This window comes from Suricata suricatta, chromosome 11 (assembly GCF_006229205.1).
Source record: "Suricata suricatta isolate VVHF042 chromosome 11, meerkat_22Aug2017_6uvM2_HiC, whole genome shotgun sequence".
Classification (NCBI taxonomy): domain Eukaryota; kingdom Metazoa; phylum Chordata; class Mammalia; order Carnivora; family Herpestidae; genus Suricata; species Suricata suricatta.
The window spans coordinates 8,228,007-8,249,087 of NC_043710.1; the positions used below are offsets into that span (position 1 = coordinate 8,228,007).

Sequence of the window (21,081 nt, forward strand, 5' to 3'; positions counted from 1 at the left end):
ACAGCAGCCCCACAGAAGTCTCCCTGGCTCTCCTCTGCGGTCAGCTTCCCGGGGGGTCTCTTGCCAGGTGAGGGCAGTGCCGAACCCAGGTCTCTATGGCAAAGGGCCCCCAGGGGTTCTATCTCTGAGGCAACTCAACACAGAAATCCCAAGAGGGGGGAGGGTACTGACCAACCAGCGGGGCTAAAGGAAGGGAGGGAGGGGCAAGTTTGTCACCTCCCAGGTACACACCTGTGAGCCCTGAGTGGGAGTCAGGGGAGACAGAGTTTGACAAGCTGGGAGGAGAGCTGTCTGTCTGCCTGTCTGTCTGTCTTCCAAGTGGAAGCTGGGGGTGGAGCAGGCAGGGAGGTAGAGGCGGCCTCACTTGTCAGAATTAGCAAGTTCCACAGTTGGGCAACACTCAGACACACACGGAATACAGACACACGTGCACACATGCGTCCTGGTCCCAGACCAACAGGGTGACTGACACCTGCATTTACACAGGTTGCGTGGTATTCGGGGACACTCACGTGGGGAGCACTCAGCAGCACGTGCAGTGGGCACACAGCGCCCCTCCCATCCCTTCCAACAAGACCCCCATATACCCTCACACCCGGGCCGTGCAGCATGGCCAGACGCAGAAGCACGCAGCCCAGCACGCGGCCACGTCTGCCCAGCCCCTGGGGCGGTGCGCCAGCCCTCTGGGTCTGTTCCAAGTTGGAGCCTCTCACGTGAGGCCCAATGTGTCATTTCCAAACAGAAGGAATCTAGCTCCTTCGCAGCAGGGAGGAAGGAGCAGGGTGTGGGGCTGGGTGGGTGGGTGGGCGCGTGGGCATGTGCAGGGGGCAGGGCGAGTGTGTGAGGCAAGCAGGCATGTGAATGCCGGGGAGTGTGTGTTGGGGCACAGTGCACACAGGTTGGGGGCTCGAGGTTGGGTGGGGGAAGGAGCCCCGGGAAACAGTGTGCCTTTGTGAGGGGGTGTGCGTGTGTGTGTGTGTGTGTGTGTGTGTGTGTGCCGCTGAGTCTGTGTGCAGTGGGTGTGGGTGTTTGTCTCCCTGTATCCGCCTTCTCTCCCATTCTGGACTTTTAGCCTTCCTGGGCTCCTTTTCGCCATGTCCTACGCCCTCCCTCTCCGGGCTCAAATGAGGTGCCCTAATGGAGGAGGGGGGCACACTCCAGGAGCCTAGTCCAACCCCAGACGCTGCCTGAGGCTTCCCTCCAGCTCCCCCTCCCTTCCTTTTCTCCCTTTCCTCCCTCCCTCTCTTTCCTCTCCTCCCTCCCCCCCCAGGCTGGCGTGCCAGGGGGTGGGACATGCCAATCACTGGCTGTGCCTCTCCGGCTGCCAGCACAGGGCGCAGCTCCCCCCGGGAGCCAGGTGTTTGGGTCCCTGGAGACGCCGCCGGCCCCCGGGGAGGCAGTGGGGCTGAGGACCCGACAGACCCCTCTCCAGTCCCATGGTGAGTACATTTGGGAGGGCTTGGGGGGGGCTTCACGGAGGTGGGGGCGGGAAAAGCAGGGTCCTAGGAGCCAAGCAGACCAGGACTAGAAGAAAACGGGGATGAACCCCAGAGAGAGAAGGGGGCCAAGGAGGGGTCTAGAGGCCAAGGGGGCTCTGTAGCATTGGACACTGGCCACTCCAAACACCCATCTCCCGGCTTTGAGCAGATACACCTGATGTTTTTCTGGGGTTCAGCTGGCGGAGGAGATGGAGACCCCCTTAGGAAACTGGACTGGAGCCCCAAGGGATTAGGCTACCGCATAGCAGGCAGAGGCCCCGGAATCCCAGGGACAGACTAGGAAGGTCAGGGGGCCAGAGGGCAGCCCTTGCCACCAGCATCCTGTGGGAGGTCGACCCCCACCCCTGACATTGGGGTGCCAGTCCCAGAACCTCCTCCTCTTCTCCCTCAGGCAACCCCGAGTCCCACCACCCCCATCCACGTTCAGCCCCCCTGAGATGGACTGAACCAGGTTGCTGGCCAGATGGACAAGCTGGATGCCAAGGTGGGTGTTAGGCCAGAAGCCAGCAGGAGACCAGGCCAAGAGCCCCAGGGCTCTTGGGGAACAAATGGGCACATGGAAGGCCACTCCAGCCAGGGAACGTGACCCTGACGTGTGCAGGGTCTCTATGTCCATGGTGTCTTGGGCTCCCCCAGGAGCAGGTCTCAGTCCTGTGTCCCAGTAATGCATGAATACTAATGGGCACCCATGCAGGTACCCTTCCCAGGACCCCCAGACTCCACAAGGTAGCGATAGGCTGGAGGCCAGGAGCCCTGATTCTTGCAGACTCACCCCTGTGAAGGGGGTGGTCAGCTCTCCCTGGGCCATTCAGACAAGTGCTGCTTAGGGGTTCTCGGTGCTAGTGAGAGGGGTTCACCTCTTGCCACAAAACATACCCACAGCTCCACCCAGGCTGACCCAACACCACCCCCCCTCCACCCAACTGGCCGGAAGGAGTCAGATTGTCTCCTACAGCTGGACAGTCTCCTGTCCCTGAATAATCAGCTGCCCACTGAGCTGTCAGATAAGAGTTAGCTCTCTGCCCCCTGACCTCAGCCACTAGGCACACTGTGCTCGCCCCCGCGATACAGAAGGCAGGGGAGGGGCTGGCGAAATGGGACTGCAGAAGATGTGACTCTGGGGCCTGAAGATCTGAGAACTAGATCTCGAAGTGCAGAGAGGAGCCCAGAGCGTCAAGAAGTGGTTAGGCAGAGGTCACATCAGACCTGAAAAGGAACCTCCCCATTGAACAGACGGAGAGACTGAGGCTGAGAAAGGAGAAGGGACGCACTTATGGTCACAGAAAGGATATCTAGGGATCTTCTTGGGCCGGGACCCCTTTTCCTTGCCCTCAGCGCAGAACTACCCTCCCACCTCCCTGAGCAAGACGATGGGGTGCGGGAGCAGCAAGCTCTATGAGCCGGGAGCTTGGGCTCTGGAGGGGAGGGCGGGCGGGGAGAGGTGGGTGAATATCTCGCTGGGTTTCTGCTCTGCTGTGATGCCATGGTGATGCTTAGAAGGATGGGGGAGGGAGGGAGAGCGAAGAAAGGAAATGGGGAGGAGAACGCAAAGATTGAAGCGCAGGGGGCAAGTGGAGATGAGGATGAGGGGCGGAGCACTTCTGATGCTCCCTTGGCAAAGTGACGTCCAGGACCCAGCCTGCTGACTGTCTGGCTCTCGCCAAGGGGTGGCTAAAGTCGGGCAACTGGTTAAAGTCCATCAGCAGTGAGCATATTTGGCAGTAGTTCCAGGGCTGACGCTCCTCTTCCGGCTCAACAGCGCATTTATGAGCATTTAACTGATGGCTGCTGCTCTCCCCAGGACTAGTTGGCACTCCCTGTGGTGACTGTTGAGCCTGAAAATGTGGTAAATGGTATGTGTTTACCCCATGATTCCCGGGCCAGGCATCAGACGTAGGAGTTTTGTGCACCTGTAACAGGTCGAGAGCTACCTTCAGAGAAAAGTTAACCCAGGGGGAGAGACAGGCTGGCTTCTCCAGCAGAAGGGACCAGGCAGGAGATCTAGCCCTAGGAACACCCTGCTCACAGCACATGTGAGGTCCCACAAGCCCAGCGGCACAGGCCCCACCTCGTGTCTCCTTTCCCCAGTATTACCCGTTCTCTCCCGTCTGGGCTCTGCCAGCTTTCCAGGCCCAGAATCACAAGATGGCTTCACGCCTCCCTCCTGAATCTCTTCCCCAGCACCCTCTCATTCTCTGTCTCCCCTCCTCTACAACTCGGCCCATGGTTAAGAGTTGAACAGCCCAAGTGTTCAGGAATCCCTCTCCCCAGCAATCGCTCCTGACCTCCCCCTTCCTCTCGCCAGCCAGATCCGCAGCCCCTGGGGATTGGTCCAAGGCTCTGGCGGTCAACAGTCTGGGCAGCTGTTCTAGAGGCTCTGACCTCATCCCTTAACTCTTTGAGCCCAGGCTGGCTTTTTCCTCTCCCAACACTAACTCCCAACCCACCTCCGTGCCCATCCCATCACCTGAGTCTGCTTCCCCGCAGCAGGTGCAGCAGGCATCCTTTTGTCCATTTTACAGATGAGGATGCCCTTGGCCGGTTTTCTCCCATGCTTTCAAGCCAGATGGGGCCTCACCTGGGAGACAGTGACCTGGAAAGTGAGGGGATGCAAGAAATGGAAGGAGCAAGGGGCCCGTGCTCTGGAGCCTGACCCCTGGGGGTTCGTGCTCATGCCCCTGGTCCTGACGTCAAACAGGAGGACCTTACGTACATATTCATGCATTTATTCCACAAATATTGGTTGAGCATCTCCGGGTGCCAAGCACTGGGATAAAGCAGCGAATGAGCCAGACACAGCCGTTACCCTGCCTCTGCGAGAGCAGTGGCTAGACCTCCCCCTTCCCACAGCGCTGTCATCATACATCACGCAGATGGACAACAGACACTGTCACACACACGCACACATGCACACACACACACACACACAGAGGCCAGATTCTAAAGGAAGGACAGATTCCTCACTGACTCAGACTGTGGGTTGGCCAAGCCAGTCCAGGTGGGCAAGGAGGCTGTCGAGTTTGCCTTTTCCACAAGGGCAGTTTAGAGTAGGCCCAAGAGGTTAGTCTTAGAAGCAGACTGCCTGGGTCTAAATCCTGGTTCATCACTGATGAGCCGTAAGATCCTTAAGGTCTCAAAGCCTCGGTTGCCCCTTCTGCAAATTGAAAATAAAACCTGGGGCGCCTGGGTGGCTCAGTCGGTTAAGCCTCCGACTTCAGCTCAGGTCAGATCTCACGTTCGTGGGTTCGAGCCCCGCATCGGTTTCTGTGCTGACAGCTAGCTCAGAGCCTGGAGCCTGCTTCTGGTTCTGGGTCTCCTTCTCTCTCTGCCCCTCCCCCTCTCATGCTCTGTCTCTCTCTGTATCAAAAATAAATAAAACATTTAAAAAATAAAAAAAAAGAAAATAATAAAACCTGCTTCACAAGGAGTTGTAGCTGGTCGGTTAAATCCTGAATATAATCTTTAGAGCCATGTCTGGTGTGTGGTAAGCAGTCAGTAAGTTTCAGTCGCTATGATAATGTTAAGAATATTATTAAAAGCTCCCAATAACCTTTATCAGGAGGCCACAGTCCTGAGAGAAGAGGACCTCCCCCGCTTCCTTGCCCCCTTCCGGTGCCCCAGACATGACATTCAGAGGATGAGGCCCAGCCCATCTCCACAAAGCTACAGACTCACCCCCACCATTTTCTATTCTCACTCAGCAATGCACACACCCTCACACACACACAGTCACCCTACAGAAGGGTTGCCAAGGTGGGAAGTGACTTGCCCAAAGTCACACAGCAGGGACCAGCGGAGACCTCCAGGAACATTCTCCTGGGCAAATCACTGTCCAAGAGAGGTTCGGGGGCAGACCCTTGCTTCTGATTGTGGAGGAAAGGCAGACTTATTGACGGCTCTGTACTTGGGCCCAGGCGCTCAGAAGATCCAGGGAGTGGCAAGAATCGGGGTCAAGTTTCCCAGAACTGCTTCCTTTCTCCTTCCCCAGTTGTCCCAGATGGGAGGCCTTAGGCCCCCAGCTCATAAGTGGGGCATAGAGGAATCCACCATTTAGAAAGAAGGCAGGCTTTGGAGCACACAGGTCGGGGGCAGAATCCCAGCTCTGCTGCTTCCTGTGAGACCGTCAGCAAGTCATATAGCCCCCTGAGCCTCAGTGTCTTCATCTGTGAAATAGGAGTGCCCTATGGATTAAGGGAAATGGTATCATACATCAATTGCCTGGTATGCAACAGGTAATTAAGGCATGCAAGAGGTGATTAATTCTGGTGGTTATCAGTGTGGCTATTTTTCTTAATGCTTTTTTTTATTTATTTAAGTAATCTCTACATCCGTATGGGGCTTGAACTCATTACCCAGAGGTCAAGAGTCACACGCTCTTGCAGCTGAGCCAGCCAAGTGCCCCATCAATGTGGCCATTACAGTGAGCAGGTGGGAAGGATTTCCAGCCATTAAGGAGAGGGACCGCCAGCCAGCTTCCTCGTGTCCAAGGGTCATTTCTCATAGTTTCCCCATTCTGAAAATGTTTTTAAAACTCATGAAAGCTATAGCTAGCTTTAAACATGAGCTTGTGATGGCCAGAGGTTTCAACCACAAGTAGATGTGATTCTAGCCCCAGCTGGAAGAACCTAAGTGAGCCTTTAGCCTCCACAGCCTCCACTCAAGGACGTGGGTCCTTCCCATTCAGTGTCTTGAGATGTTGATTTCAGGGCCCTGTAAAATCCGCCCCCACGCAGGCTGGTTCAGCTCCTCTACTGTATGAATGAGCCACCTGAGGGGCACCTGGCTGGTTCAGGTGGTGGAGCATGTGATTCTTGATTTCATGATTGTGAATTCGAGCCCTAGGTTGGGCGTATAGCTTATGTAAAAAAAATAGGGGGGGGGCACCTGGGTGGCTCAGTCAGTTAAGCATCCGACTTCAGCAAGGGTCATGATCTTGCAGTCCATGAGTTCGAGCCCCGCATCAAGCTTGGTGCAGACAGCTCAGAGCCTGGAGCCTGCTTTGGATTCTGTGTCTCCTTCTCTCTCTTCCCCTCCCCCGCTCACTCTCTCTGTCTCTGAAAAATGAATAAACCTCAAAAAGTTGTTTTGATAAATTAAAATAAATAATAAAATAAATTTTAAAAAAGAAAGGGAAAACAAATGAATAATCTGGGGCCGAGAGAAGGGCTATGCCTGGATTTGGAAGCCAAACGTCACAGCAGGAGATGGCTAGGCGGTAGATCAGAACGAGGAGTCAGGAATAGTAACAGAGAGGCACTTTGGATGCTGTTCACCCCATCAGCTGGCAGTGTAGGGTGGCCGGGGAAGGAAAGGTTAAATGATTCCTACTGAGGGGCGACTGGGTGGCTCAGTCGGTTAAGCATCCCACTTGGGCTCAGGTCATGATCCCACTGCTTCATGGGTTTGAGCCCTGCCTTGGGCTCTGTGCTGACAGCTCAGTGCCTGAAGCCTGCTTCAGATTCTGTGTCTCCCTCTCTCTCTCTCCCCCTCCCCCACTCGCACTCTCTATCTCTCTTAAAAATGAATAAATGTTAAAAAAAATTTTTAATGAAAAATAAATGATTGCTAATGATCAGCCAGCGAGGAAGAGACAGTTTTGAGGGAGGACACACAAAATAACTCACTAATCAAGGTAAATAATATTGTAGTGTAACATTTTAAAAATTCACATAGAAGAAAAAAAAAGGAGCAAATTACAACCCACAGGCTGGCCGTCTGTTTTTGTAAAAAAAATTTCATTGGAACCAGGGTCAGGATCACGGTGAGTCATGGGTGATAGGACTGTTTGTGTAAGTGCAGGGTTGGATCCTACCTTTGTTTAAAATTTTGCTCCGGGGCACCTGGGGGATTCAGTCGGTTAAGGCTTAGGTCATGATCTCCTGGTTTGTGAGTTCGAGCCCCACATTGGGCTCTGTGCACACAGCTCAGAGCCTGCTTGAGATCCTCTGTCTCCCTCTCTTTCTGCCTCTCACACTCTCTCTCTCTCAAAAATAAATAAACATTAAAGCATTTTAAATAAATATTTAAAATAATAATAAATGAAAATGAAATATTTTTTAAAATTACATTAAAAATAAAATTTTTTCATGATGGATTTTTTGCATCAATTTCCTTTTTTGTTTTTTCTAATATCTTCACCCAGCACGGGGCCCTTACTCCCGACCCTGAAATCAAGAGTCTCATGCTCTTCCAACTGCTCCAGCCAGGCCTTTAAATATTGATTAAAATATTGTTTTCGTGATCGGTGAGTCTGGGGACACCTCAAATTTTGCAGCCAAGGCAAAATTGTCTCACTCACCTCCCCCCAGGACTAGCCCTTCTGTGGTGTAGGACCAGATCCAACAGCTTTGAAGGCTACCGAGCCGGGGCAGACGGGAGGCCCCTGCACCTGCTGAGGGTGCGACCTCTGAGGCCAGCAAACTCCTCTCTTCTGACTTAGCCTTTTCAGGTGGTGGCCCAGGGAACCACTGGGGGTACAGAGCTGCCCCCAAAGCACCAGAGGCTGAAGGGTCCAGAAAGGGAGGCAGCACCCAGGCAAGGAGCCTGGAGACTTTGGGCTACACATGCCTTCTTCCCCCTTTTCTCTGGGCCTCAGTTGCTCCATTTGTGCAATGGGCACTACATAGCACTGAGCTCAGATCAGGGGACAAGAGTCGTGAGGGGCAACCTGTCACGGGCAGTGGCATCCCCCAGCGCCTCACCAGGGAAAGCCCCGGCATGCACAGTCCCACCCCAGCCTCCAGCCCAGCACCTGACTTTGGTTATGGGAAAGGACAGCAGGACTCACTAAGCAAGATAAATACTCTTTTAGCATAGTACTAAGGGATGCCTGGCTGCCTCAGTCGGTTCAGCATCCAACTCTCCATCCTAGGGTCATGATGAGTTCAAGCCTCACGCTGGGCATAAAGCCTACTTAAAAAAATAAAATAGAGGTGCCTGGGTAGCTCAATCAGTTAAGCATCCGACTTCGGCTCAGGTCATGATCTCACAGTTTGTGAGTTCCAGCCCCGCGTCAGGCTCTGTGCTGACAGCATGGAGCCTGGAGCCTGCTTCAGATTCTGTGTCTCCCTCTCTCTCTGGCCCTCTCCCACTTGTGCTGTGTCTCTCTCTGCCTCTCAAAAATAAATAAAAATGTAAAAAAAAATGTTAATAATAAAATAAATAAGTAAAACAAAATATAATAAAATTCAAATTGGTAGGGGCCTCACCACCTCAGTCAGTAGAGCATTCAACTCTTTTTTTTAATAATTTTTTTAAATTTCCATCCAGGTTAGTTTAGAGCATGTGACTCTTGATCGTGGGGTTGTGGGTTTGAGCCCCATGTTGGATGTAGAGAAAAATAAATAAATAAATAAAATATAAAATTATATATAAAAATTATTTTATATTTATATGTTATATATTTATTATATTATTGTATATACATATTATATTGTATATAAATTATATATATACTATATAAATATTATCTATATTTATTATAGATAGATAAGTAAATAAGTATATATATATAATAAATATATAATTTAAAAAATAAAAGTTTAATTGGCAAGCTATAACCTCCAGGCCAGCCATCAGTTTTTATAAATAAATGTTTCATTGGAACAAACTGCTTGGGCTCAAATCTCGGTTCCTACCTTATCCATGTGATCCTGGGCCAGGTCTCTTGCTTTCTTCAGCCTCAGTTTCTTCATCTGTGAAATGGAGAGAAGAGCAATCCACAGGCCATAGGTTCCATGTTCAGATTAAATGCTATAATGCACCTAAGTACTTTGAGCAGTGACTGCCCCTGGGGGGGGGGGGCGGGGCACTAAATCACAGTAATGGTCACTCTCATTATTAGTTGCTGTTGTCATAGTATTCAATTTTTTTTTATTTTTTAAAGTTTATTTATTTATTTTGAGAGGGAGAGAGGTGGGGAAGGGTGGCCAGCGAGGGAAAGTGAGACTCCTAAGCGGGCTCTGCACTGTCAGCACAGAGCCTGACTCAGGGCTCCATCCCATGAACTGTGAGATCATTACCTGAGCCAAAACCAAGAATTGGATGCCTAACTGACTGAGCCATCAAGGGGCCCCTAGAATTTTTTTAAGTTTATTTAAGTTATCTCTATGCCCAACGCGGGACTCAAACTCATGACCCTGAGATGAAAAGCCACATGCTCTACCGCCTGAGCCAGCCAGGCACTCCAGGAAATGTTTAAATAAGAACCACACGTTCACGGGGGGACCCCTCATGGGTACACTTGCTAGGAGTCCACAGGCATTTAGTGCCCACCTTGCGCTAAGCCTATTCCGTGCATTTTGCATCTGTGGACCCATGTACGCCTCACAATAATAATTCCTTGTTTTATTGGCTAGGGACTAGTGTCATTCCCATTTTTCAGCTGAAGACTGAGATACGTAGCAATGATACCACTAACCAGGGATCACATACCCAGTACATGGGGTTACCTGGATTCAAACGCAAGCAATGTGGCTCCAGAGTCCAGGTCCTTCCACTGTGACGCTCCCTGTCCCCCTGATGGGCACCCTGCCCCGGAAGCACACGCTGACAGCCAGTCCTTCGTGCTCATTCTGTCACCCTCCAAACTGCGATCCTGAGCGTCCCTCTCACACACCGGTTTACCACGACCGGTGGAGATGACCTCGGCCATGCATGCTCGGTCACACACTGTGATGGCCACCCACCCGAAGGCCACCGGTCATGCATCAACCTCCTCACAGGCACAGTACACTAGTCTCTCTGTCACAGACCAGGTCCTGAGGGACGCCAGGGCTTGGTGGGCCCTTGCCCACCATCTCTCCCTTTGAATTTTTCTTTTCTTTGTTTTTTTTTTAATGTTTATTTTTATGAGCGAGGGAGCACGCGCATGCGCGGCGGAGAAGCGGAGGAAGAGAGGGAGACAGGGGATCCGAAGCAGGCTCTGCGCTGACATCACAGAGCCCGATGGGGGGCTCGTACCCACAAACCAAGAGATCATGACCCTAGCGGAAGTCAGACGCTTAACCAACTGAGCCACCCAGGTGCTCTGGAATTTTCCCAGTGATTTGGTCCCTGAGGCCATAGCTTCAGGTGAGAGGACACCCCAACTCTTCGCTGGACGGATGGACACCTGGGTGCCAGAACAGGAAGGAACCAGCCCAAACACAGCAAGGCCACGGCTGAGCTGGGGGGCCTCCTGCCCAGCCATTAGGTTCCTGAGAGACCTGGCTTTTCCCTTTACCCACCTTTAGTGCCTAGGCTGGACTCCAGGCTCCAGAAAAATGGGGGGAGGGTCTTCCATTTCCCTTTGCTGCCCACCCCCCGACTCAATTTGGAATCAGGAACAGAGCAGGGAGATCGAAGGGGCCTCCCACGCCTCATCTGGGGCCAGACACCCCCCCCTACCTGGAAGCTGAGGCCCCCGTCCCGCTGCCTCCTTTCACTCCAGGCTTCCTAACACCAGGCAAGCATTCAGGCCCAGCACAACTTACCCAGGCGCCCTCAGGGAGGGTCTGATCCAGCTCCAACACTGCCCTCCTTCTCTCTCTCTCTCTCTGTATCTCTATTGCACGCACACACAAACACACACGCACAGGGAAACATGCAGACACGGTAACATACACCTCTTTCCCCTTATCTTCCTCCCCCGCCTTCCCATCTTATTCGATGGAAGAATCCCCCTGAAGCTCCAAATGCTCAGAGTAAGAAGGACAAGTGTGTCCCAGTCATACTCACGTCCTCTGTCACTGGGGCCAGGTCTTGGAGCTGCTCAGAGCCACGGTTGCCTCCGTGAAGTGGGGATCATAAGGGACCTGCCTCCCAGAGACGGACGACAGTTAAATTAGATAATTCAATTAAGCGCTCAGTGCTGTCTGGCTTGTAGTAACTCCCCAGTAAATGAGAGCTTTAATAACATTGAGTGAAGTGCTTTGAAAATTTGGCAGTGGTGTATACAAAGCGAGCCTCCCAGCTCGTGCCACATGAGTTAAGCAAGACGGGAATTAGTGGCAATTCCCCGATGAGAAAATTGAGGCTTGGAGTCTGAAGGGGGGCTCTGATCTCTGGATGCCGACCTCCCTCCCCCCAGTGCCGTTGGCACATCCAGTCATGGCTGGGAAGGGGTGTTATAAATGACTGTGTAGGGCCGCCGGTAAGAAAGGGAGACGGTGTCTTGCCTAAAGCTCTGTGAAGACAGAGGCTGTGTTCCCAGCCCCTTGCACCCTGAGCTGTCGGAGACGACTGGCAGCCCAACCAAGGACCATGTCCTCTCTTTTCAGGTGATGACCTCCCCCTGAGGAAGCCCTGTCGTGGGATTAGAGGAAGGGGCTGCCCGCCCAGCCCCACCCGGCCACCATGAACACCTCGGCCCCACCCGCTGTCAGCCCCAACATCACGGTTCTGGCACCGGGAAAAGGTCCCTGGCAAGTGGCCTTCATTGGGATCACCACCGGCCTCCTGTCACTGGCCACAGTGACGGGCAACCTGCTGGTCCTCATCTCCTTCAAGGTCAACACTGAGCTCAAGACAGTCAACAACTACTTCCTGCTCAGCCTGGCTTGTGCTGACCTCATCATCGGCACCTTCTCCATGAACCTCTACACCACGTACCTGCTCATGGGCCACTGGGCCCTGGGCACACTGGCCTGCGACCTCTGGCTGGCCCTGGACTACGTGGCTAGCAATGCCTCCGTCATGAACCTGCTGCTCATCAGTTTTGACCGCTACTTCTCCGTGACCCGGCCCCTGAGCTACCGAGCCAAGCGCACGCCCCGCCGGGCGGCCCTGATGATTGGCCTGGCCTGGCTGGTTTCCTTTGTCCTGTGGGCCCCAGCCATCCTCTTCTGGCAGTACCTGGTAGGGGAGCGGACGGTGCTGGCCGGGCAGTGCTACATCCAGTTCCTCTCCCAGCCCATCATCACCTTTGGCACAGCCATGGCCGCCTTCTACCTCCCCGTCACGGTCATGTGCGCGCTCTACTGGCGCATCTACCGGGAGACGGAGAACCGGGCCCGGGAGCTGGCGGCCCTGCAGGGCTCTGAGACGCCTGGTAAGGGGGGCGGCAGCAGCAGCAGCTCAGAGCGGTCCCAGCGGGGGACTGAGGGCTCCCCAGAGACCCCTCCGGGGCGCTGCTGTCGCTGCTGCCGGGCCCCCCGGCTGCTGCAGGCCTACAGCTGGAAGGAAGAAGAGGAAGAGGATGAAGGCTCCATGGAGTCCCTCACGTCCTCGGAGGGTGAGGAGCCTGGCTCTGAGGTGGTGATCAAGATGCCCATGGTGGACCCCGAGGCGCAGGCCCCCGCCAAGCAGCCCCCCCGGAGCTCCCCCAACACAGTCAAGAGGCCGACCCGGAAGGGGCGTGAGCGAGCCGGCAAAGGCCAGAAGCCCCGGGGGAAGGAGCAGCTGGCCAAGCGGAAGACCTTCTCGTTGGTCAAGGAGAAGAAGGCAGCTCGGACCCTGAGTGCCATTCTGCTGGCCTTCATCCTCACCTGGACGCCATACAACATCATGGTGCTGGTGTCCACTTTCTGCAAGAACTGTGTTCCCGAGACCCTGTGGGAGCTGGGCTACTGGCTGTGCTATGTCAACAGCACCATCAACCCCATGTGCTACGCACTCTGCAACAAAGCCTTCCGGGACACCTTCCGCCTGCTGCTGCTCTGCCGCTGGGACAAGCGTCGCTGGCGCAAGATCCCCAAGCGCCCCGGCTCCGTGCACCGCACCCCCTCCCGCCAATGCTGAGGGCCCCTCGCCTGCGCCCCGCTACCCCAGGCCCCGGGAGGGCCGGGGCGAAAGCCGGCAGGGGCTGCGACCTCAGACCCAGGGCCCTGCTCCGCCCTCACCGGGCTTCGCAGGCCCCTAGGTCACCTTCCTGAACAGCCCACGCAGACCCTGCCAACTTTCCAAACTTAGCCCTTCCCAGCTAGGGAATGAACCCGGGAAACTGGTTTTTCTGTTCCCTGCTGGGTGGGAATGGGCTCTTCACCAGGAAGAAGGCTCAGGGGGAGGAGGCTCCAGGCTTCGGATCCCTTGTTTGCCTTCAGGCAGGAAGTCCATTAGGGAGCCAGCGGGGTGGGCCGGGAGAAGGAAGGTTTACATTTCAACCATCCCTGGCCGGGGGGGGGGGGGGGGGGGGGGGGGGGGGGGGGGGGGCTGGCCCGGATTGCCTTTCGTGGGAGATGGCACTCCCTGGGGCCACAGCAGGGACCTGACAAGGACCACTGAGGGAAAAGCTTGGCTCCCAGGGAGCGGCAGCCCCCCTGCCACCCCCACCCCCACCTTACCCCCAGCTGGGGATCCCTCCCTCCCCAGGCACAGCCCACTCTGCCAGGGAGGGGGGACCCTCAGCACACTCTCCAGGCTTGTCCAGCCTCCCTGCAAATGTCCCCAGAGTGTCCCTATGTGAGTCACCCCCACGGCAAAGGTCCAAGCATCAGCAGGACAGTGACACCAGAAGAGACCAGTTGGGCTAGTCACACACCAAGTCCGAAGGCAGCCACAGGACCAGGCACTCGATGTCCTGATTGTCTCACTATGGAGTTTTCCCTGGGAGTGAGGGGCAGGGGTCCCTGCTGTCCAGCCCCACACCTATGCCCTCTGCTCCAGAGAAACCCTCCGTCCCTCCCTCCCTGGCTCACGGCCACCACCTGGACAGATCTGCTCGGTGCAGCTCTAGCCAGGCCTCCCGCATGCTGCCTGCTTCCGGCCGGCCCCACACAGGCCCGCCCGGCCCATGGGTCCTCTCCTGTGAGCTCCCAGTCCAACCCATGCATGGCCTCCCAGCCGCCCTATCTCCAGGCCCCAAATGTTCTTTCCTTCCATCCTCAGCAAGTGCTGAGTCTGTGAATAAAGCCACGTGACTAGTGGGCGCAATGGGGCCTTCTTCCCTGTGTGCATCCAGGGCCTGGTCTTAGGCTGGGGCAGAATGGGACAGAAAGGGGCCAAGGATGGTGGACTGTGGGCCCCTGTCGTGAGCGGGGGTTCCCAGGAGGAGCAGCACTGAGTGGCTGGATCTACTGAAACCTATGGGCCCCAGCACCCCAGCGTCCCCGGCTCAGGTGAGTAGGGCTATCATGGGCAGGCCGGACACCGGAAGGAGGGAGGCCAGGTGAAAGAAATTTCCTATGCCCCTAGCCCAGCGTATTCTCTATCAACTTTGCCATATTGGCTGTTCTGGGGGCCCCGTTACACCCAGGGAGAGTGGAATGGCTCCAAGGCCCCATTACAGATGGGGAGACCAAGGCCCAGTGACCCGGGAGGACTATTCGGGGTTCCCCTACAAAGCAACACTCAGGCTTCCGGGCAATTCACAGCCTCCTGACCCCTGGACTGTGGAGGTGGGGCGCCAGGCCAAAGCACTGCACAAAGGTGACCCTCAGGCCAGTTCTAAAGCATTTCATTGGGAAGGGGGGGGCCCTAAAGCCTAATGCAAAGGAAGCTCAGGAAGGTTAGTCCCACAGCATAGAGTAGTGGTTCTCAAAGTCTGGGTACCATTGGGGGTGGCCACCCTTAGGTTCAAGAATTCACTAGAAAGACACCCAGAACTCAGCAAAGCCGTGACACTCATGGTTATAATTTATTACAGTAAAAGGATATAAATTAGGGGCACCTCGCTGGCTCCCTTGGAGAATTATTCAGCTCTTGATCTCCGGGTTGTGAGTTCGAGTCCCACATTGGGTGTAGAGATTACTCAAAATCTTTAAAAAAAAAAAAAGGTTATATATTAAAATTGGCAAAAGCACATAGGGCAGAGTCCAAAAGAGACCAGGTCAAGCTTCCAGGTGTCCTCTCCCAGTGGACATGGGGACAGCACTTCACTCTCCCAAGTGCGACAACATGCATTGCTCGCCAGAAAGCTTATGTGAGCCTCGGCGTCCAGTATTTCTACTGGAAATTGCTCATGTAAGCATGGCTGACCCTAGTTACTTAGTCTCCAGCCTCTCCAGAGGTTAATCTGATACCACAAAGCACAAAGCCTCTAGTTAAGGAAAGACATGCTTATCAGGCAGAATATTCCAAGGGCTGAGGGGTGATCTCCCAGGGGTCAGCTAAGTAAAGCCCAAACTTTTCTCTGGAATGGGCAGGATCTGGACTACCCAGACCCCCTGAGTTAATCCCTGAAGGCACACTTGCCCTGACCAGTAGCATTAGTATCACCGGGACTTGTTAGAACTAGAGGTTCTCAGGGTCACCCCAGATTTCCTGAATCATAAAATCTAGCCATGTGCTTCATCGAGCCCTCGGGGTGTTCTGATGCAGGCTGAAGGTGGAGGCATGCTAGCCAGAGGGATGCAGTCCTGGGCGGGGCTAAACGCTTGCAGAGAGAAGTTTACCCCACACACAGCTGTCAGGACTTCCGGAAGCCTTTTTTTTTTAAATTTTTAATGTTTATTTATTTTTGAGAGAGACAGACAGACAGGTTTTGAGTGGGGGAGGGGCAGAGAGAGAAGGAGATGCAGAATCTGAACAAAGCAGGCTCCAGCCTCTGAGTGGTCAGCACAGAGCCCAATGCAGGGCTCGAACTCACGAGCCACGAAATCATGACCTGAGCTATGAGGCAGGGGCAATCCACAGAAGAGGTGGACAGGACAGGCTGGCCAGGAGCTGACTGGAGCACAGCACCGTGGAGAGTGGCCCCAGGACACTGACCCCAGGCCCCTTCTCCCTCCAGCACAACAGAGGGCGTCAGCTCTAGATTCTGGGAGCGCCCCTCCCTAGCCACTGCTCCTCATGACCCTGAACCCCTTTTAGGGTTAAACGCCCTGCCCTGTGCTAAGGGCACTGGAACGGAAGTCCTGGTGGCCAGGAGACCCAGGAAGCTGAGGGGTGTTGGGAAAGCACTGGAATCAGATTGGCCTAGAGCTTCCACTGGGAGCCAAGGGGTCGGGGGGCAGAGCTGGTATCCGCATCAGGAATGAGCCTAGCAGTTCACACACGTTCCTTGTCTTAGGCACAGGCCCCACCTGCCCAAGTCCCCCTCCCCACACAACTGCATGCAGGTCTCTTATTTTCAGTGCCCTCATCTCTGCAAGGGGATGAGTTCCTCGCTGAAGAGTGAAGAGGAGAAGACAGACTAACAGGAAATCACCTCCATGGCTCTGTGAGCAGCGTCACCACAGGACGAGGCTGTTCTCAGGTAAAGGCCAGAAACCAAGTAGTTCCAGACCCATGCCTTTCCCTCCACCTGCCGCCGGGGGCTTTACAGAGTCCAGAGTCCCTTCCCCCACCCCACCCTACCCCGAAGGGGGAAGAAACAGGGCTTGAAGAAAGGAGTAGCAGGAGGCAAGACTGGGTCGGAGGAGGGCATGCAATCCTGGAAGGCATCATCCCAGGGCCCTGCAAGCAAGATTTCTTCACCCAGCTGCCAGGAGATGGAGGAAATGGCTTGGGCCTGACGGGAGGCTCAGTGGCTGGACATGGCATCAGTCCACCCCAAACACCACAAGCGCGCACGCGCGCGCGCTTACACACACACACACACACACACACACACACACACACACACACACTGCAGAGAGAGTCCTTCTTGGACCCAGAAACAAGGCAGTCATACGTGAACGGGAAGCAGAGAAAGAATGAGGTGGGTCTGTGAATGTCACCTCCTCCCCTACCCGGAATCTCGGGGCTGCCCCTCCCGGCCACCCCGCCTTCCCATCGTATTACTTTAGCGCCATCTGCGGGCAACCGAGGGAATAGCCCTGCCGAGAATAAGGGCGCTTAGACCCTAACCCTTCCCGGAGAACTGAACCACGGGGGCAAATGATAGAGTAGACGGTCTTGGCCACCTCGGCAACTGCCCCCACACCTCGGCAGGATCCCAGGGCCCCGGAAGGATCAGTTTGCTTGGCTACCACGCTAATCCTGTTGAGGCCTGTTCGACCTGTCTCCTATATGCCAGCTTCACCGGGCAAGCAGGAGACAGGGCATCAGGGATAGCCCCACATTCTCCCAGTGCCTTTTGGAATCCTCAGTTTCCTTTCTTGGAGGCTGGCTCTGATTTTACAGAGCAGCTCCTGACCCAACCGGACATTCAGGCAGTTACCTGCTCACCTTTGCAGGACAAAAAGCTTTTGAATGCCGGGTGCCCCACACCACTCGAAAGACTTTGAGGTGACATCTTTGTTCTCAGCACTCTTGCAACACACACAAACTGCCCAACTCCGGGAATCAGCCTATCCCACAAAATAGGCCTGAATATCACTGTCACTTCCATCTGGGCCCTACAGTTCCTCCACCACAACTCCTCAAGTTCCTGGCCATCACCATACATGCAGCACTCAATCCAGAAATCTGGGAGTCATCTTGGACCCCCTCTCCTTTTCATTCCCTGTACCCAGTTGGTCAGTCCACCTCCAGAATCGTTCCCGAATTCATCCAGTGGTCTCCATCCCCGCTGTCAGCATCCTCATGCAAGAGCCCTTTAATTCCTGGGTTAACCAACTTTCTCTATAAAGGGCCAGATAGTCAATGTTTTAGGCTCTGTGGACCAAGAGGCAAAATTAAGGATATTATGTAGGTACTTATGTATCATAGTCTCTGTCACAACTACTCAATTCTTCCATTGTTAGGCAAAAGCGGCCATAAGCAATACATAAGCAAATGAACATGGCTGTGTTCCAATAAAACTTTATTTAAATTCCACTGAGATGTAAATTGCACCTAAATGTTCATGTGTCACAAAATATTATTCCTCACTTGATTTTTTTAATCTTTTATTCACCATTTAAAAATGCAAACCCCATTCTTAATTTACAATGGATACAAGGCCAACCAGCTCGAGCTTGCCAAAACCATTCCCATTCATACTCCCTGCTTCGGCTGAAGTGATTTTGCCAAAACATAGAACCAATGCTGCCAATTCCTTGCTAACGGCTACCTAATAGCTTGAAATAAAAATGCAAGCCCCTCAGCCTCCAACAGCCTTCCATTCAGCCCTATTTCCTTCTTCAGTCTCTTCCATGACCCTTCACGTCATAGACCCTACACAGCCCCTGGAATTCTGCTGGTCCTCACACAGACCCCCAAGCCCACTCATTCCTGCTTTTCACTCCCTCCAGTTTCTCTGCCTGGAATTTTCTTGCCCCACCACAAAGGAAAATTTCCATTTCCTTTACATTCTACTCATGAAATTTCTGACACCAAATGTGTGGGGTGTTTCCTTCCTGCCCCAGCCAATTCTCCAACATTAGGCAGGTGTCCAACAATTGATTCCTTTTTTTTTTTAAGTTTATTTATTTATTTTGAGAGAGAGAGCACGTGCATGCAGAGGAGGGGGAGAGAGGGAGAGAACCTCAAGCAGGCTCCACACCATCAGCAAAGAGCCCAACCTGGAGCTCAAACTCACGAACTGTGAGATCATGACCTGAGCCAAAACCAAGAGTCAGGCGTTCAACCGACTGAGCCCCTCAGGTGCCCCCCAACAATTGCTTCTGATGCTACCTGTAGTTAACATCAGATCCCACTACTCAAGGACTCAGAGCCACAACACTCCTCCCCCATCAGATGTCAATCTCAAGTAGTGAGTCCTGAGGTTACCCATACTTATGTCCTATTTGGCTACAAATTGGATCCCCACAACCCCCTCCTCAGGTTCAATATTCTTGGTTTTTTGTTCAATAATTTGTTCACACACATAAAAAAATTGTCCATGGAAGTCAGACAAATACATTTCCTGGTTATGTTATAGAGGATATGATACAGGAGAACAAACAGATGAAGGGTCCTGAGTGCAGGAGCCTTGGTTCCTGCGGAGAGGGACACATATGAACGTGTTTACCAACCAGGAAGCCCTCTTGGACCCCATACTGTAGGGATTTCTATGGAGGCTTCATCATGTGGTTGTGATCTATTATTAACTCAGTCTCCAGCTCCTCTCTCCTCCCCAGAGGATGAGACAGGCATGGAAAGTTCTAAGTTTCTAAGCCCCCACCCAGAAGCTGTCCAGGAGTCTATCAAGAGTCATCACATTAGAAATCACCCAAGAAATTCTAAGGGATTTAGGAGTTCTGTGTCAGGAACCGGGATCAAAGACCAAATAGTAAGAATAAAGAGGCTCCTAACATCCCTATCACTCGAGAAACCACAGGGGAAGTTTGGCAGTAAGGCCAAGAGTTTAGGAGCCAGAGTTGGTGAATTTCAATAAAGCATTTCATTATTCCCAGCGTCGGTTTCCTCATCTATAAAAAGGAGATGGTCGTGCTGGGCCTGTCATATATTAAGCATTCAGTAAACATTCCTTTTCTTCTCCACCCAGCATGGTCTTCACTTTTCCTTTCTCATGCTCCTCTGCCTCTGCCCAGCCAAATCCCGGGGCTTGAAACATGAGACCATGGCCCCTTAGGATCAGTAAAGTCCCAGGCACATTGCGATATAGTGGACAATAAGTGATCATTCTTATAGTATATTTTTGCTGCCATAGACAACTGGGAACTAGATAGGAAGCCCATCGGCTTCTCTGACTCCTATCAGTATTCTCCCTGCTCTGACATGCAGACAACACTCTTTTTGGATCTTGAAAATCCCTCGAGATGGGTGGCATTGTCTCTGTCTGTGATTTAATAAGAAATACGTATTCGATCTTTGTCCCCAGTCCCTGAGCGACAGGTGTGAGGAGAGCATCTTTTGCTATTCACAAGCCCCTTTCGGCCATACCTAAGTTTATGCCTATGACATAACTCTTGGGGTGGAAGGAACCTAGAAACCTTGACCTTGAACGTTTGGCAAAGGAGCCAATCCCTGAATAGAGGTCTCAGCTCCACCCCTGGCCTCAGGGCATAGAGAAGAGCTGGAGGTCATTATAATCACTATTGGAGGAGGACTTGATCAGTCTTGCCTACATAACAGCACCTCCATAAAATCCCTTAAATGACAGAGAACAGAGTTTGCAGGTCCATGAACACATCGAGGTGCTGGGAGGGCATCGACCTGGAGAGGGCACGGGAGCTCCGTGTGCACCTTCCGTACCCCCAACCTTGCCCCGTGCAAGGTTCTAGATAGCTGTTCCTGAGTTGTAGCCTTTATAATAATAAACTGTAAATAGTAAGAAATGCCCTGTCCTGAGTTCTGTGAACTAGAGAATTCTCGAACCTGAGGAGGATGTCAAGGGAACCTTTTGAATTGATAATCACTCGGTTGGGAGTTCCAGTGATAACCTGAGCCTTGCAACTGGCATCTCAAATGAGGACAGTCTTGTGGGAATGAGCCTTTGGGATCTGATGCGGACTCTGGTAGACGGTGCCAGAATTGAATTGAACCCAATGAATTGAATTGAATTGAATTGAATTGAATTGAATTGAATTATAGGAGAATTGGTTGGCGTGAGAAATAAATAAATAAACAAACAAACCCATTTGGTGTCACAGTGTTGTGAGGGAACTGACTCTAAACTGAGGTTTAGACAGGGGTAGAGCAAAGAATCCATCCCCAGATGATCACTGTGCCCAGGCTACTCTTCACCCCGGCTGCCACCTTGGCTGTGCGACTCATTCCACTTCGCAGTGCTGGTGTCAGGATCTCCTCAGCCCCAGGGACCTCACCTCTAGCCCAGAGTTCTCAACTGCTGCTTACAATCCCATGTCCTTATTCCCCCGCCCTGAGAAACTTCCCC

General features: G+C 53.2%; 1 protein-coding gene across 2 annotated transcripts; it reads left to right on the forward strand.

Annotated features, from left to right (window-relative positions):
* The first annotated feature begins 873 nt into the window (after window positions 1–873).
* CHRM1 (cholinergic receptor muscarinic 1) lies at window positions 874–14,348 on the forward strand. Of its 2 annotated transcripts, XM_029915334.1 has the most exons (3): window positions 874–1,439; window positions 1,891–1,983; window positions 11,759–14,348. In XM_029915334.1, exon 3 carries the CDS (start codon window positions 11,835–11,837, stop codon window positions 13,215–13,217), a length of 1,383 nt encoding a protein of 460 aa, XP_029771194.1. In that variant the 5' UTR covers window positions 874–1,439; window positions 1,891–1,983; window positions 11,759–11,834; the 3' UTR covers window positions 13,218–14,348. The 2 variants fall into 2 exon arrangements, with proteins under 2 accessions (XP_029771194.1, XP_029771193.1); XM_029915333.1 differs by lacking the exon at window positions 1,891–1,983.
* Window positions 14,349–21,081: the final 6,733 nt, after the last annotated feature.

What these genes read in the sequence shown, in the direction of transcription:
- CHRM1 (XM_029915334.1), top strand. Translation starts at nt 11,835, where the DNA reads ATGAACACCTCGGCCCCACCCGCTGTCAGCCCCAACATCACGGTTCTG.